The 18,665-nt window shown below is 40.0% G+C and overlaps 1 protein-coding gene across 1 annotated transcript in view; it reads left to right on the top strand.

The window, feature by feature from the left end:
• CNTNAP5 (contactin associated protein family member 5) overlaps positions 1 to 18,665 on the top strand; it is a 780,199-nt gene that overhangs the window by 170,075 nt on the left and 591,459 nt on the right. The window contains exon 3 of the mRNA XM_044388305.3: positions 14,938 to 15,131. Coding sequence (XP_044244240.1) covers positions 14,938 to 15,131 — 194 coding nt within the window. The remainder of the gene's footprint in view (positions 1 to 14,937; positions 15,132 to 18,665) is intronic.

Genomic DNA, 18,665 nt, shown 5'->3' with positions numbered 1-18,665 from the left:
TCAGGAAGAAACCCGGTCTGGAAGATTTTAATATGGGCCCCCAATGGGGCATCCAGGCCAGAGTTTGTCCCAATCCCATCCAACTAGGCAGAAAGTCAATACTGCCTAGTAGCACCTGGTCAGTTTCTGGGGCATCTGTGAGTCTGATCATATGCCAGCTCGTCCCCTAGTGGACAGATATTGACAGAGCACAGATGTCTCTGCTCCAATTTATTATAATTATCCTGCTCACTAGCGAGTCTGTGTGCCTGAGCCCAAGGAAAGCATGAATGTGTGCAGAGAGGATATTGAGCTCTCTTCCTTCTCCCAACCAGAGTCCCAAGAAGGAAGGCCATGCAAAAGATGCAGTCTCAGAAAGCTGAGATACATTGGTCTAGAACTCATCTCTAGCACTATTGCCAGGGCTGGCAGCCTCCCCTTCACCCCCTGGGTCCAACCATTGCTCTCAGGGGGAATTTAACACAGCCTCAAGGAGAGGTTCGATCACTGGTTCTCATCCAAGAGCTGTACATTTGAATCACCTGGATAGTTTTATAAGTAACACTGCCTGAGCTCGTACCTCAGATATTCTGAATTAATTGTCTGAAATGGGGCCCAAGGGTGGTATTGATGAAGTAAACAAATACAAGCTTTCCAGGTGATTCTAAAATGCAACAAGAGTTCCAAACTGCTAGGTTGAATGAATTCATAAATAACAAATTCTTCTATTAATATTTATTAATATTAATAGAAGTGCCTACCGTGTGCTAGGCACTCTGTTAGAATTCTAGCACATAATTGGTAAAAATAGGCACAAATCCTATTCATAAAGAGTTTACATGGATAATGTAAATTAGCATATAAGCTAACATTTGTTGTTAGTGATAATATTGATACTATCATCTTTATATATGCAATATAAATAATATATATGTGTGGATAGAGAGAAAACCAATATATATGCATATAGTTTTATATATATATATATACACACAGAGTCATATAGAGAGAAAGAGGTGGATATATACAGGGTATATATATAGAAAGAGAGAGGGAGAGAGAGGTATACACACACACCCATATATTAGGATATATATATATATACATATACACATATACATACATATAGTCATATATATGTACATATGCACCTACATATAATACTTACACAGAATATATAAATATATAGCATATGTTATAATAAAACATAAGTTATGTTCATGTTATTAAGAATAGATTTTTGTCATACAATTTTTCTAAATATAGAAATTTAAAAGTTGAGAAAACTATAATTTTTGTTTAGATTGGAAATGTCAGTATAGTAATGACTTTTTTCTCCTGTTAAAAATAGACTTATATGCTGTCTGCCCACTGAAACAGCCTAGAAGTATTATATATCTCTGTCTAATGAACACTCCTTTCTACATGTCTTTCTCTAAAACTTCCCTTTTATTTTAAAAGAGGAAAAACATCAAATATACCCAGAAATGCAAACTGTTCTGCATGGCTTGAAACTTAGGATACTTTCAGATACACATGGAGATTTCAAAGAACATCTTGGTTTTAATTTGAATTCTCCATATAGTGTTTTGTTAATTAATTACTTTTTTATTCATTCATTCATTTTTTAAAGATTTCATTTATTTATTTGAGAAAGAGAGAGCATAAGTGTGGGGGTGGGCAAAGGGAGAGGAAGAAGCAGGCTCCCCATTGAGCAGAGAGCCAGACACAGGGTTTGATCCCAGGACCCCAAGATCATGACCTGAGTTGAAGGCAGATGCTTAACGACTGAGCCACCCAGGCACCCCAGTTTCTGGATATTTTTTTTTTCTTAACATACTCCATTCATTCATTTGCTCATTCATTCATTCATCATTCACTTATCACAGTATTTTGTGAATTCCTTCTACTCTACCCCATTCAGACTTCTATACGTTTATAAAGAATCTCCCCGGCATGCCACCCAAGATGCAATCCAAGTGGTAAAAATCTTGACTCCCATGAAACTATGTCTCCCTCGTATGGAGTGTGCTCAATAGCATCCTTGTAGCTAGTCACTGTTGAGCTATTTCCCAAAGAGGAACCATTTAACACTGCTGACTCCTGGCAACCATATCCACCTTTTGCATACATTGAACATGGTAATGAAGGACCACTTTCCCTCTCGAGTGTGCTCAGAACTCAAGCATGCACATCTCTGACCTATACACAGGAGGAAGGGCTGCCTTGCTGCTGAGCTGGTCATGTCAGAAGCAGGGATCCGTTCAAAAGCCGAAGAGAAGAAAGGTGTGTTGATGAACATCCTCAGACCCCGAGTGAAGCAAAGGTCTGGAGTTCTGTCAGTGACAAAGTAATCTTTCTGAGAAAAAAGAACTCGTCCTTGGAAATAGCCTTTGCCCTGAGGTACTGCTGTAGGAGCCAAAGTCTGGGCAACACACCAAACCGGGAGGGAGATTAGGTGGTTCGTGCCCACTGCAATAGTGTTCACACCGCTATCTCATCTAGGGAAGGGATTTGCCAAATAGAACTTTTGTTCTCTCCGTCCACACATCCTTCAGCCCTTTCTCATCCACATACAAAGAAATAAAAAGTAAAAAAGAGAACTATTTACTTAAAAACACACAGACACACACAACAAAATGCATTAAAGTGGGGGTCAGATCTCTATTAACGTAGGTTACCAAGTCAATCTATATAATTGTGGCTTAGGAGGGATCTTTGTCAAATGTGATTTGTTTTCTGGCAAGAAAGCTTTTGATCTGGGCTTTACAGTCAGCTGGGCTCCGACAAGTACTTACTGTCAGCAGGACGTGCAGAGTTGGTGGCACAGCGTGATGCCACGGAACTGTGGGTTAGACCTGACCCAAAGTGAGGGGAAGGTTTTAAGTTACTTTATATGATTAAAAGGCAAATAAGAACAGACCTCTCTGGCCCCATGAGAGGAGAGGTTTGTATTTTTCTTCCCCACCCCTCTTTTCCCCCAGACACAGTTTTGCAGACAATTACCTTTACCGTTTGTTCCTTGAAATTTTAATCTCTCTTCCTCACTTGGTGTATATTTGAGATGCTTGCCTGTGTAAGTTGAGATTGTATGTTTCTGGCATGACAATTTTGTTGCCATGGAGAATCTGATTTTTTATGTCAGGGCCTTTTTATCTTCCTGGGCTCGTGGACCAGTGAAGAGGCTCAAAACCCTTGCCCCCATCTGGCACAGATTCCATGCACGCTTTTTATTTTCTCCTTGGACAGCACTGGTTGCAAAAAGCTAAGGACCCCTGAAGGTTTTTGGAAGTTGGTTTTCAGTTTGGTGTCACCGGTCCTTCTGTAAGGAGAAGTGGATTCAGAGCAATTCAGGCGTCAGGGTTCTTGCAATTACGGTGATATTGGCTATCTGGGGACTTGTTCCAGATAGCGAGGTGACAATCCTGAGGATCCAATTTCACAGGCAGCACCATGATGCCCGCTTGCAAATGACAGCTCCAGTCTCCCATCTGAATTGATCGAGCCAGACATGATATGGATATCATCTAATCTGTTTAAAAAGACAGTGAGACGTGCAGACAGAAAGACAGTGAGACGTGCAGAATTCTGTCACCGCATTTCCTCTTCTCCATTTGAAGGGTTCTTTCCTTCTTTTCAGCTCTTTTCCTTTCTTTTATCCTGCCCTCACTGCCCCCCACCCCCTAGCATGACCAGTGTCAAGTTCTGAGCTTTCCTTTGTGACTTTACTCTCTCCTCAATACTCGAAGTGTGGACTCTGTGTGGAGCTTCAAGCATCACCTGGGAGCTGGTTAGAAATGCAGAATCTCAGCCTCTGCCCCCCAAACTTCTGATCAGAACCAGTGCGTTAGCCACAGTGGCATTTACACAGTCCAATTTTCTGCTCCTTCAATTCTTAACTTCTGTGCCTTTTTCAGCTCTGGATCTCAGAGGTGGGTGCCAGGGGGATGGGAGGAAATCAAAGTTATCTAAGTTATTATGAATAAGAAACCATGCTCGAAACCAAGAAGTAGAAACGTAAGCTCTATTTGTGTCGTTACATCGGTACTCTGAGTTGGTATCATTCAATTTTTAAGGATGAGGAAATAAACTCAGAGAGGTCAAGTCACTGACCTAAGGACACAGCCAATTATTTGGAATTGAATCTAAATCTGTCTACCCCAAGTTAACTAATATCTTTATTCATGATGATCTGAGATCTTAATCGGAGTAAAGGTGAGGTTGCCATAATAGTCACTGCTTTCAGGTCATTTTGGCATTTCAAATGGTATCGCCATGTATTTTAACCACAAAGCCTGGATTTTCAGGCATCAAGGGAGAAAGAGAGGTATGGACCCCTGTGCCTCCTTCATGCCCCTGAAATCATACTACAGCCTAATAGGCCTGTGGGCAAAACTAACCTTGACCTAGATATTTAAACAATGCCCTAAGCCTCTTCTCTGACTAGGACGGCAATAGATCATTGAGACACAGAATAGAAATCTTCTGCTATTTAATAGGAGCCTTGGGACCCAGTCTCAATGTAGACAAATCCAACGTGATGACCCTCTCTCTATTCAGCCAGGATAACTGCAAAACCCAGTGATGTTAAGGGGGGAAGGAGGAATCATGATAATATATTTTGCTCATAATAATATAATTCTCCAGAGCTTCTAAACATCAACATTTGACAAAATGAGAGTGATAGATAAACCCATGTAATTGACTCTACTTTTTCTTCTGATAACCGGTCACTTCCTTTAAAATGCCAAGCTGAGATTATTTCTAAGTAGCACTCTGTAAAATGCTAGCTCAAGCAATCACCTATCTGATACCACTAATACTTCGCAAAGAGACAAGATCTTCCGTTTGCCAGTTCACCGCATTTAACTTAAAGCATTGTAACCTAAAAGTATAGTAATGCAACTAAGGGCAGGGTAATTAATGACATATATTTGTCTAGTGATGGACAGTTTACCACTGTATTTGCAATGAAGGTCACACCCAGGTGGAAATAAGTTGTATTTGAATAGCATATTGTATGGTGGATACTTTCACTTTGTCTAACCTGAAGTAGTTAAGTAGGGTCTACTCAATTCTTTGTTTAAAATCTATCTAAAAACCTTTCACTTTAGACATTGTGGAAATGGGAGGCCTGGGTGGCTCAGTTGGTTAAGTGTCTGCCTTCAGCTCAGGTCATGATCCCAGGGTCCTGGGATGGAGTCCCACATCGGGCTCCTTGCTTAGTGGGGAGCCTGCTTCTCCCTCTGCCCCTCCTCCTGCATGTGCTCTCTCTCTCTCTCCCTCTCTTTGACAAATAAATAAAATCTCCAAAGAAAAAGTCTTTGTGGAAATGCCATCAAAAAATGAGCTAAGGATTATTGAATCCACCATATGGAGTGAAAATGGTAACATATAACTGACTTCAAGCAACCAGAAAACAGGAGTTAATATAAACAAGCAGTTCATCTTTCTCCAGGATTCCAGTTTGGGTGCTCCATATCTGGTGGTGGTCTCTTCCCTGGGGGCCCCTTTCGAGTGTCTCAAACTACACTTCTCTTAGACTTGTCTATGCAATCCCTTACTTGTGTTTGGACTTCATTTTGCTAATCAATGTACATGTTTAATAAAAATCCAGATTTTATACGAGATTCTATGTCATTTGTTTTGCTAAGGACTTGCTTCTAATCAATCCCTTCCACAAAAATATTCAGAACAATCAGTATTATCCCTGAGATAGTTCTGTTAGGATAAATTTGTGTGCAAGTAACAGAAATCTCACTAGCTTGAAAAAAAAAAAAAAAGAACTCAGTAGCTTGAAAAAATATTAAATGATTGAAGCTAGGTGCATGGAGATTGAGAGGTATCCATACTTCTGTTTCTTGAACAGCATGGCAGTTGCAAGGGGGTTCACCCTGGAATAGCTTATTAAGCTAAGTATTGGGTTTGTGATGTTTTCTGTATCTGTGTTTTATTCTACTTTTTTTTTAAAGGAATAAAAATAAAATATATTACCCTACCCCACCCTCAGTGAGCACAGGCTCCAGAGCTGGTAGATTCATTTCAACAATGCCATCTTCAGAGTCCACATCCTCCTCCAGCTAATATGCCCACCCTACATCTCAGGCCAGACTCAGCAGCATTCTGGGAAACAGAAAGCCTGGACTCCTAGTGTTTGCTTGTAAGCCATCAAATTCAATTCTTCAGAACAGCAGCATGCTGAATATCACCTCAAAACTTGTTAACAAAAATGTAGATTGTCTGGACTTATCCCAGACCTGGTGGACCAGGAATTCTGGCAGTGGGACCTAAGAACCTCGTTTTTCCATGCCCCTCGACTGATTCTGATGTGCTCAGGTTTGAGAACCATGGCATAGAGCTGTGAGATACTTCCAGGACCCAAGCCTACCCAACCACGCAGCTTTCCATCACCAGCAGTTTTTCTCTGTTCATTTAGCCATAATTTGGGCATATGTCCACTTCTGGACCCAATCACAGTCAAAGGTGGTGGAATTACCTTGGCTGGCTTTAGACTAATTATCTGGTATGGAGTAAGAGAATTAACTATGTTTCTCCTCTTTCTCTCTCCCTCTCTCTCTCTCTCTCTCTCTCTCTCTCTCTCTCTCCGTATCTCCTACCGTTTTGATGGGTTATACTGCACATTTTCCAGTCAAAGGAGTAACTTCCTAATGGGTTGATCTGATGCCAGAGTTAATTTTTAGAACCTAAAATGAGGCTTTTGAAGTAACAATTAAACATACTTGTATTTAACCATTTTGGGGCCATAGTCATAAAACCTATGAGTAGACAAATATCTTGATCCTTGATTCTTGTTAGAGTGGACACTTAACTATATTATTTTTATTGAAGTAGAGAAATTATTTGCCCAAAGTCATGGAGTCGAAAGTGACTCAACTCAAGCAGCAGACTTAGACTAGGCACTGTCTTTCAAACAAAACTGCCCCAGGAAACTAAGGTAAATGTAGTGTGTGAGCTGTGCAAAACGTATGCTGCTCATGAGAGAAAAGTTTTAAGTGGTCATGCCAACAATATGAGATTTGCAGGTTTAAATGACTTTCAATTCCGCTGTTCCATTTTCCCTTCAAAAATCTTGGGAGAGTCATATTTTTCTCTATATGCCTAAAAATAGGGAGAGTGGTTTATCTTGTTCCTCAATCTTTTATACTGCTTTACCCATGGATGGAACTCAATAATTATATCTCCATTAAATGAGGAATAAATAATCCACTAAAAGCACCCCCCATTACCTGAGCAGCCGATAAAAAGAGTTAAGTTATATTGATCCAACAAATTAAATAGAACTCAGCCTCTACCATTTTATAAGAGAAATTCTACAGCAGCGCTAGCCAATAGAAATTTCTGCAAGGATGGAGTATTCTTTATTTGTGCTATCAAATAAGGCAGCCACTAGCTACATATGGCTATTGAAATGTGGCTAAGGCTACTTAAGAACTGAAAGTTTAATTTCAGTCAAGCTAATTTAAATTTAAAGAGCTATATGTGGTTAATAGTTACCACATTGAACAGTATAGTTCTACAGCCTTTTCAAGTTTTATATACATGTTCTTCTCACCTGGGTGTTTTTATGTGTATGTGAATCAATCCTTGGCCTGCAAGGGGCATAAATGAGATACCCTCTTTGGGACTGACCTCCAAATTTTCCAAGCCCCAAATGCCCTCCTGCTGATTTCCCTCACTTCCTGTATAACTTCTGAACTGTGAAATGTGCAGCTTGATATACTTTTCTGATCAATGAGGTTCTTAATGGCTCCACTCTTCACAAAGGAAGTACTCACTGTAGGACATCACAGCTGAACTATCTGAGTAATAAGCATTAGAACCCTTCAGAGTAATAACACAGCTCTCTCTGATAAACACAGGCCCACAGGTGTGTGAACAAGTAAAAATGCTATAGCAAGGGCTGTTGGAACCCATATCTCCTGGACCTCACTGCTTTCAGTACAAGGACAACATCTTAGAAGCTGGGCTGACATGGGACTTCTGATTCAATTTATTTGTGGGGAGTGATTTCTGGAGACAGGTTGTGAGGGAAGGCAGAAGGGAAAGCTAGCAAGAAATGTGATCTCAGCTGAGGCCTAGCTGATGCCAAGAGGAGGTTCTGGACCACGGGTTGCACCAAAAATATCAGCCATGTCTTAAGACAATGGGATTGACTTTTGGAACTTTGTAGCAGTCTGCCACTGGGTGAGATGAGAACCAGGAAGTGGCAGCTTCCTAGGCAAGCACGCTTCTGTTTGGCCAAGGGTAAATCTCTAGAGAAGGGGACAGACAGCTAGTTCTCAGCCTGCACCCACAGTTGGGGGATGAATCCATCAGCTAAGGAAGACCAGAGGGGAACCATTACAATACCTTAGGATATCCCCTAACATAACCAGTTTCAACCCCAACAACTACACCTTCCCTACTCTGCCTGAGGGCTCTCTGTCTGCCTGCCATGATTTTCAAGCAATACTTGACTGAGTTGTTATATATACTATATATATTATATATACCATTTATATATATATATATACCATTCATGTGTGTGTGTGTGTATACATATATATATGTATACACACACACATGAATGGTATATATATATATATATATATATATATATATATATATATATATGAGATAACATTTATGATAACGCTCTGGTAATAGAACGCTAAGCTGCATCCTGCACTGATGGGATTAAGCTTATCCACAGGAGGGCTGGCTTGCTGATGGGCCAAGGATTGGCTCTCCTTCCTTCCCTGTGTCAGCTCCATCTGCCCAACCCAACTTCCTGGGGTCAATTCCCAAATAAATTACTAACACTCAAATCCAGGCCTCATAATTGACTTCTGGGGAACGCAAGCCAAGTCACACAGAGAGCCACTGCCGCCCCGACATTACTGTTGAGGCAGCCTCCATTAGGACCGGATCTGAATCGGACCCAGATTCTCCCCTACCTTTCATGACTCTCCTCTTATAATCCCCTTTGGTCTTCTCTACAAATTGGCCTCAGTGGGGCCACTTCAGTTTTTCCTACAGGTTTGTACCTGTTTTGAAACCCACAGGGTGTTTGATCAGGTTCCCACTTTCTTATTCCCCAAGAGGCTCCTCGGTGCCTGAATAAATGCGCATGTAGAAGTATGGGAGCCCAGGCCAGGGCTGGCCTGGAACACGCAGGTCCTACCACACCTGCCCAGCAGCAGAAGGATGATGCCTAGGCTTCCAGCCAACATCTCCACCAGCCTCAGAAATCCCTGCCCAGCCACAGGTCCTGTTATAAATGGATGATAACAACTCTGTGCGTGGAGGGGCAGGAAGCCCTCCTGAGTGCTGTGTGCAAGTTTGTGAAGTTGTTATCACTCTTACCCATACTGTATAATGTTAAATATTTATGGGACAGTGTCTCTGCCTTTCTCATTACCATCTCTAGGTAGTTTTGTCCCTGAAAAATCTTGAACCTTTGCTTACACAGGCACCAAATATTTAATAATTAATGATGCAGCTAGTAATTCAAGCTAACCTCCCAGTCATTTGTGACAATGTACTTGCAGCTTTTTAGGGCCTTGAGTAAATCTAGGGGAAGGCACGTGCCTAAGAAACTTATTCCCTATAGGGTTTATTTTAGGGTTTTTAAAAATGGCTGTGTGCTTCAAACAGATTAGGTGTGAAAATGCTCTGTGTGTGTGTGTGTGTGTGTGTGTGTGGACTGTTCTAGTTCCTGTCGGTCTTGTACTAAATCGACTCTTTTTTTGAATGATAGCTGTAAAATGTTGCTGAGAGGAGGGCTATATATAATCCATTTTGTGCCCATTTCCAGTGTGTGACATCAATCAACTCTCATTTCCTTTTCTGAGTTAGAAGTGGAAATAAGTGTAGAAACTGAGGGATTTCTCTATTTTCTACCAGTTATTCTCTTTCATGCGTAGAGCCTCCCCCATCATGTGAAGTGAGGAATAAGCATCATGGTGTAAAAGGCTGAGGAGGGAGCTGCTGGGAGTCAGAAGATCTGTTTCTCTTGTCTTAGCTTAAACCTTGTTTAGAATTCTCCATAAGGGTCATTTCTAAGGCTGAAGACACTGGTCCCCATTGGGATCTCAGGCAGGGACGAGACATCAGAAAGACTGGGTCAGAGAACAATCTCTCAACACCATAAGCTGGTTGACCCTTTGAGCCTGCTTTATTCTCTCATAAATGGAAATTAAAAATACATTGCTGATTGTTATGGGAATCAGATGAGATATTCAAAGCAAAATATAAAATATGAATTATGTTTCTCATGAGAATCACCATTTTAGAAAAGAAAAATGAGCAGGAGGAGGGTTTTATGTCCATCCTATTCAGAGGCGGTGTTGCTGAGCGGTTAAGAGTTTGGGCTCTGGGCCCTGCTTTGTGGGTTCGAATCCCCCGTTCTGCCACTTACTAGTTGTGTGATCTTGGAAAAGCTGTCCAACTTTTCTAGCCTCAGTTTCACCACCTGTAAAATGGGCATAATAATAATATCTATCCTATAGAGCTACTGTGGTGGTGAATGAGTCCATGTGTGCCAAGTATGTAGGGTGGTGTTGAGCACTTAGCAAGGACCATTTGTCAACTAATAGTGTATATGAATGAACACTCCAAGGGCGTGCAGGATGGGGGTGATGAGAAGGACCAAAGGGTTAACTGGGAGTATAAATAACTATTCAAGCAAGAGCCGAGGTGGATATTTCTCAATTCACAATTTTTCAGATTTCCTTGGCAATTGTTAAGTTCTGAATTTGCAAACATCTGTGTTTGGTGTGGGGAATTAGGGGACAAATGAAACAAGGCTGTCCACCTTTAGATCCAGAGGCAATTTCAGGTTGTTATTTTTTGTTACTGTTGTTTCTGATAATCAAAAATAGCATGTTGGATTTAAGCTATTTTGGACTACTACATAGGTAAATAAAGCAACTCTTAACGGTAAAATATTAGAACTGAAATTGTAGAAGCTGTCTCATCCAGTTTTTCCCAAACTACTCAGCAAATCAGGAACAACCTTCTAATATGATTATTAAAAAATCAGATTCCCAGGTTAGGCCCTTGAATAAGTCATCAAGGAGAAGGCCCAACAGCATGTACTGTCATCTTCACAAGCCCTCAAGGTGTGTCTGATGATTGAGCCGCTTTGAGAATTCCTCATCCAGTCTAACCTCAGGAGCAGAACTGTGTCTTGAACCAGGTCTCTTTTTGCTTTCAGTCCACAACCTTCTTTTCCCATCCTCTACCCAAAAGTAACATAAGGCAAATGTAGTGTTCGGGGCTTGGGCTGTGCTGAGATAGACCATGGAAATCATTCAGGATCCCACATCTGAAAACTATTGAAAAATTCTAGATGACATTAAAATCTAAAGTGAAGTTAGTTTTCCTTTGAAATTAAAATCTGCCCTTAACTTTTTATTAAATTCTCTTAAATTTAAACCGCAAGGATTATGGGAATTGTAGTTCATAATCATTGCTACCCCAGCCACAAGTATAGACAGCCTTGCCTTAGTTCATAGCTTTGACTTGCCAAACACAGGTATCTATGTGTATGTTACATCCCCAATTTAGAGAATAATTCAGAAACAGAAAGCTATTGTGGGTACAGTGTGTGTTTAGAGTAGCTGCAAATAGTATCTTTAGGCTTTGCTCATCATTTTGAAAACACATTTATTGTTTGGTGCAAGGAACAAAATGTTTGCCATAGCAACCATGGCAACCCTGGATGCCTGGCCTATTAGCTGTAATGCAGGGAACATCTTCAACAGCAGGGAAAGAGTTCTTGGCAATTATCACCCAGACAGTGTCCCTACGTTTTAAGAGCTTAGGTTGAAGCGTCTGGCTTTGGAACATTTTTAACTCAATGTGTTAATGAAGGTGAACAACAACAATTCCATTTTGGTTAATTTCAGGGTGATTAATAAGCTAAGGATTTTACTGTGGGCAAAAGGGAGATGTGATTTTCTTTAGACAAATTCGAAGACATCTTCCAGTATTAACTCTCCCTCTTTTGTTTTGTCTTGGCTTGGTTTGGTTTGGTTTGGTTTTTGGTTAGTCTTCTGTGATTTTATGTTTTGCTAGGTGACAGGGAGAGTTCCTTGCCATTTTGTTTTCTCTCTTCCATTCTTAACATAAATTCTTATCATATATGAGTATGATAATAATTAGAATAAATGAAGAAAAAATCCTAAAGCATGACTAGGAAGTCTGGCTGTGGATTATTGAGGATAAAAGAGAAATAGTTAAGGTTTGAGGATTTTGATGTCAAAAATAGTGATGATCACATAAAAAGTCACAAGTTGTCACCAGCTGTCCAATTGCTGTACATTTTCTTTAGGCAATAAACCACGTAAATGTGAATAATGTGAGTCTCCATTTATATAAGAAAGACATGCTGATAATAGAAAATATGTTACAGGCAAAAAGCATAAAAGGATGAAATCACTCATATTTTCATCACTCAGAAGAAATTGACATCCGAATTTCTCTTCTATCATGTTTTAATACTGTTGAGATCATGTAGTTTATACAACCTTGCTTTTTTTCACTTAAGAAGAAAGAGGCCTCATGAAATGGGCAGGAGGAGAAATTGAATGGAAATAAAGAGTAGGCTCAGAATCTTTTTGGACTTTTTTGATGTAAAAACTCTTCTTAAACCTCCCTGTCAGTTGTGAGAAGTTGTGAGAAGGTAGTCCGGACTGGGAGTTGTGGATATGTTAGTGAAGACAGAGCTGGTTGATAAAAATGTACTTCTGGATCTGCCATGTCAGAATCTCTGCTCAAATGCCTCCTCCCAGTGCCTTTTCTCTTTATTGATTTTCTGGGTTTTTTAGAAACCTTTTATTTTCTGCTACATAATAGTCTCAAAGAGCTATGCTTGAATCCCTACTGTCAGGTGTTCTAAACTTGCTGGATCTCAGTCTCCTGAACTATATAATGGCAGTTGTGCTATTTATTTCACAGGCTATTACGCATGTTTTAAAGTAGGCTGAACTGCAATATCAAAATAGTTCTAATGTGCAATGCCTTCAACAACACAGAGGTTTAGTTCTTGTTCATATTATTATTTGGGGCAGGCATTCAAGTAGACAGATGCTTTTCTTCATGTGATGATACAGGAATCCAGGATCTTTCCATGTTGTTGTTTTGCCATCAAGTAGGGCCTTGGTGCCAACTGCATCCATCAGTCGTAGAAGGGGAAACAAGTGGGAAGAGATCAGTTGGCTTGGAAATGGCACGTCTTCTTCCTAGTCACATTTTGATTGGAGAGAATTTATCTCTGTGGCTATAAGTATAATAGGATAGAGAACTGAAAATGAAATTAAGCTTCACATCCACACAGAAGAAGAGAAATGGATATTAGGGAAATCAGCCATATCTGCCACTGTATCTATGTCTTGTGAAACACTTAATAAAATACATTCCATAATAGATGCTTAGCATGTTTCTTCTCTTCCTTTCCCTGCATTTCATTCTTCTCAGAAAAGTGAAAAAAAAAAATCAAACAAAAGCTTAACAGCAGTAGCTATTAGGAGAGAATCAACACACAACTTGTAGGATGTGCCTATGACTGAAGTAGGGTCCACCTCACATCCTCCATCTCCTGTGTCTATATGTCCACTTCCATCGATGGCAGCCTGTCTGCACTGGGGAGCCAGGGCTCAGAAAAGCTCTTGATTACCAAGGAGAAGTCCCATTGAATCCTTCTGAGATAGTGAGAAAGTAGACTGGGACATTACTAAAAAAGATTTTCAATGACATAGGTTGAAATCAGAAGGGATTTATTGATTAAGTCCTCTAAAGTGAAAATTAATTAATTAATTTAATTAGTTCCCCAACTTGATACCCTTGAGTAAGGTGCTTCACAGAAGTGTTGTTTCCCTCTCATCCCCACCCATGGCATGCACATTCTGCCTTTCCAGGGTTCCACTCCGGATTTGGAAGATTTGTGAACTCTTGGGTCAGTAAGATGATTATTGACTTCAATATTCCTATGTGAAACAAATACAGAAGACAGGCCACAAGTCCTCCAACTGAGCAAGAGCTAATGTTGATCTTCTGTAAAGTTCCAGTGTACCAAATAATAAACTTGTAGGGCCCAAAGGCTTTTGTCCCATGTAAGAATGTTCCTGTGTGTCAAGTATACTGAATCCCACATGGATCCAGAAACGTGGCACATTGTTTCATGTCCCTCTGAGATTTTGGGCATGCTGTTCCCTTGGCCTTGTCAGATCTCTACAACGTTTTCTCTCTTCAACCTTGTTTGCCTGCAACACGGTCATACTTGCTTCAGGCTTCAGCTCTACTCTCTCATCGTCACTATCTCAAAGCCTTTCCGATCACCTACTGAGACATTATGTCCTCTGTGCTCCTATTATACCTTCTGTTTGCCTCTCATAAGGCTTCCCATCACATCACATTGCACATTTTTGCTTGCCTATCTTTCTTCAGTACCCAGAATGCTCAGGTGCTTAGAGAATCTCAGTCGAATGGATGAGACAGAGTCATAGATATAGTCAATGATCTTTCATCTTTGTATCCACAGCAAAAATATCTAGGCCATGGTAGAGGGAGGGATGAAAGAGTGGAGAAAAGAAGGAAGGAAGGAAGGAGATTTCAGTCAGGCAGAGGATAGAAAGCACGTTACAAGATTAAGGTTGTAAGAAAATAAAAATAAATAAATAGTACCGATTGTAGTAGGATTCCAGAAAATGGAAACTAATGCCCGAGGAAAGACAGGAAGAGTTATGGAAGGAACAGCATGAGTTCGAGATGAATCTTGAACCATGAAAGGGAATAGGATGGGAGAGGAGAATGGAAATCAGGCCACGCAAGGATGAACAGGGCACCTTGGGGGGTAAAGACATCTTAGCAGCACACCATTTTGTTTCTCTTTGAGAGCTGAAAGTTGCAGCCATGTGGGATGTTACAACAACTTTCTCTCTGATCTTCTTCCAGGAACTGGTGGTTGGTCCCCAGCAGATTCCAATGCTCAACAGTGGCTCCAGATGGACCTGGGAAACAGAGTGGAGATTACAGCAGTGGCCACGCAGGGAAGATACGGAAGCTCTGACTGGGTGACGAGTTATAGCCTGATGTTCAGTGACACAGGACGCAACTGGAAACAGTACAAGCAAGAAGACAGCATCTGGGTAGGACATCTTTTCTCTTCCAATGAATGAATCTGAGATGTAATAATGGTAACCAGTGAGCATTTCTATCATTTTCCTCTACCCTGATTGTTGGTAGCCTAATAACTGTGGAGTGCCCATTCAGAAATAATTAGATGGTATATGAGTCCTATCTCCAGCATGGCTCCCGTTCCAAGGAAAATTAGGATGCCTGTTGCAAAAAAGTTCTGCGTTTTCCTCCTCTTCTGGTAACTCGAGTAATTCACTGACTGGGTCTCAGTTCTTCATCTATAAAAACAGAAGGATACTCCAAGAGTCTGATTGTTAATGAGAATGTGTTGATTTATTGTGTGTGTGTGCATTTATTCACCTGTTCATTAAGTACCAGGCACTTTGCATACCTTCTAGTGACCCACCCATCTCAGTTATGTAATCTGACCAACGTTGAACAATTTGTAAAAATCTCAGCATGAGAATCTGTCTGGTCTTACTTTAAAGCCACTGTGCTTAACAGCCTATTTTGGAGATTTGAAAACAAAAAGTTTAATAAGACGTATCTTCTGCCCATTTTATGATTTATTTGTTTCTTGTGTATTGAGTTTGAGAAGTTTTTTGTAGATCTTGGATACCAGTCTTTTATCTATAGTATCATTTGCAAATATCTTCTCCCATTCCGTGGGCTGCCTCTTAGTTTTTTTTACTGTTTCCTTGACTGTGCAGAAGCTTTTAATCTTGATGAAGTCCCACAAGTTCATTATATCTTTTGTTTCTCTTGCCTTTGGAGATGTGTCATGAAAAAGGTTGCTGTGGCCAATGTCATAGAGGTTGCTGCCTATGCTCTCCTCTAAGATATGAACAGACACTTTTCCAATGAAGACATACAAATGGCTAACAGACACACGAAAAAATGTTCAAAATCATTAGCCATCAGGGAAATTCAAATCAAAACCACACTAAGATACCACCTTACGCCAGTTAGAATGGCAAAAATTGACAAGGCAAGAAACAATTGTTGGAGAGGATGTGGAGAAAGGGGATCCCTCCTACATTGTTGGTGGGAATGCAAGTTGGTATAGCCACTCTGGAAAACAGTGTGGAGGTCCCTTAAAAAGTTAAAAACGGAGCTACCCTATGATCCAGCCATTGCACTACTGGCTATTTACCCCAAAGATACAGATGTAGTGGAGAGAAGGGCCATATGCACCCCAATGTTCATAGCAGCATTGTCCACAATAGCTAAATCGTGGAAGGAGCCGAGATGCCCTTCAACAGATGACTGGATTAAGAAGTTGTGGTCCATATATACAATGGAATATTACTCAGCCATCAAAAAGAACGATTTCTCAACATTTGCTGCAACATGGATGGCACTGGAGGAGATAATGCTAAGTGAAATAAGTCAAGCAGAGAAAGACAATTATCATATGGTTTCTCTCATCTATGGAACATAAGAACTAGGAAGATCATAGGAGAAGAAAGGGATAAAGAAAGGGGGGGTAATCAGAAGGGGGAATGAAGCATGAGAGACTATGGACTCTGAGAAACAAACTGAGGGCTTCGGAGGGGAGGGGAGTGGGGGAATGGGATAGGCTGATGATGGGTAGTAATGAGGGCACATATTGCATGGTGCACTGGGTGTTATACACAACTAATGAATCATCGAACTTTACATCAAAAACCAGGGATGTACTGTATGGTGACTAACATAATATAATAAAAAAATATTATTATAATTAAAAAAAAGTTTAAAAAGACAAGACAAATACAAAATGTGGAATCATTCTGTCATTATAAACAAACTTCACCTAGGAAGTGAAGGACAGTGTGCTCCAAGTTGTGAAAAAGAACTTTCCTCCCCCACCACAAGGCCCAAGCTTTTGACCTTCTGGTGCAGTGAAAGGCTGTCCCCAGTCTGAGGTTAGAGAGGGAGACAGAGGCACAGAGCAAGAGGCACCTGGAGGGGGCTTCAGAAACTCGTGCACTAAATAAAATAATGTGTTACTTTACATTGCTTATAATTTAAGGAAAAACATCTCCAAATATTTATTTTTCTCTAAATGTACATAAAATGTGGAGATTTGGCAATTGATAAGAGTAATCTGTCCTTCTCATATTCTCCCTTCTTTCTTTCCCCATTAAATTAATGCCAAATATGGTTTCAAATCGCTGTTGTCTATATTTTTCTGTGTTGGCCCCACTTGGTTGGAAACAAATTTCTATTTTATGTTCTTTGTTGTTTGATAATAGCCTACTCATCAGTATTGCTAATTGAAAATAATAGTAAATTGAGGATTGAGATTAGTTATGGCAGATTTAATCTTGAGAATACTATTATTATCATCTTTATTCTGGGTTGCCTGTAATATTAGGTCATAATATTTGCCAGAGCATGGGTTTTCTTCACTTTAAAAATTGGATTTTAAGGGGCGCCTGGGTGGCACAGTTGTTAAGCGTCTGCCTTTGGCTCAGGGCATGATCCCGGGGTCCTGGGATCGAGCCCCACATCAGGCTCCTCCGCTGGGAGCCTGTTTCTTCCTCTCCCACTCCCCCTGCTTGTGTTCCCTCTCTCCCTGGCTGTCTCTCTCTCTGTCAAATAAATAAATAAATAAAATCTTAAAAATAAATAAATAAATAAATAAATAAATAAATAAATAAATAAATAAATAAAAATTGGATTTTAAGGGGCGCCTGGCTGACTCAATCAGAGCAGCATGAAATCTTTGATCTCGGGATTGTGAGTTTGAGCCCCACATTGGGGGTAGAAATTACTCAAATAAATAAAACCAAAAAAAAATTTTTTTTAAATAGGGCTTTGGGGGACTGTTCTATTTTTTCACTCAATTTTGAAGCCTCCATAAATTTTTACAGGTTTTTGCTTTCTTTCGTTTTGCTTTATTTTGAAATGAAAAATAAGAACATCTTCCATTTCAAGGAATTATTTTAAGGTTTTATGTTGACTTGAGAGGAACAAATAGATGTGGGATTATTTCTTTTCTTTGGCATTTTCAGTCAGAACTTGTTTTTCAGAATGAATTGCAGTTTTGAATTTTTTGTCAAATATTTTATTGAGGTATACCTGATATGCAATATTATATTCATTTCAGGTATACAGCATGTGATTCAACATTTGTCTACATTGCAAAATGGTTAACACAATAAGTCTAGTTACCATCTGTCACCATACAATACTGTTGTCCACATAATATTATTGTCTGTATTCTCCATGCTGTACATTATATCCCCAGGACTTCTTTATTTTATAATTGGAAGATTGTACTTCTTGATCTCCTTCACCCATTATGTCCATACACCAAATCCCACTCTTCTGGCAACACCAATCTGTTCTCAGTGTCTAAGAGTCTAGATTTTGTTTTGTTTGTTTGCTTTGTTTTTTAAATTCCACATGGTAAGTGAAATCATGTGGTATTTGTCTTCCTCTTATTGACTTATACTACTTAGCATAATACCCTCCTGGGCCATCCATGTTATTGCAGATGGCAAGAGTTCATTCTTTTTTATGGCTGAGTATTATTTGTGTGTGTGTGTGTGTGTGTG

The sequence above is a fragment of the Ursus arctos genome, unplaced genomic scaffold, assembly GCF_023065955.2.
Source record: "Ursus arctos isolate Adak ecotype North America unplaced genomic scaffold, UrsArc2.0 scaffold_1, whole genome shotgun sequence".
NCBI lineage: Eukaryota > Metazoa > Chordata > Mammalia > Carnivora > Ursidae > Ursus > Ursus arctos.
The sequence above is the reverse complement of the archived record's forward strand: the minus strand, read 5'-3'. Positions and strand labels throughout refer to the sequence as shown.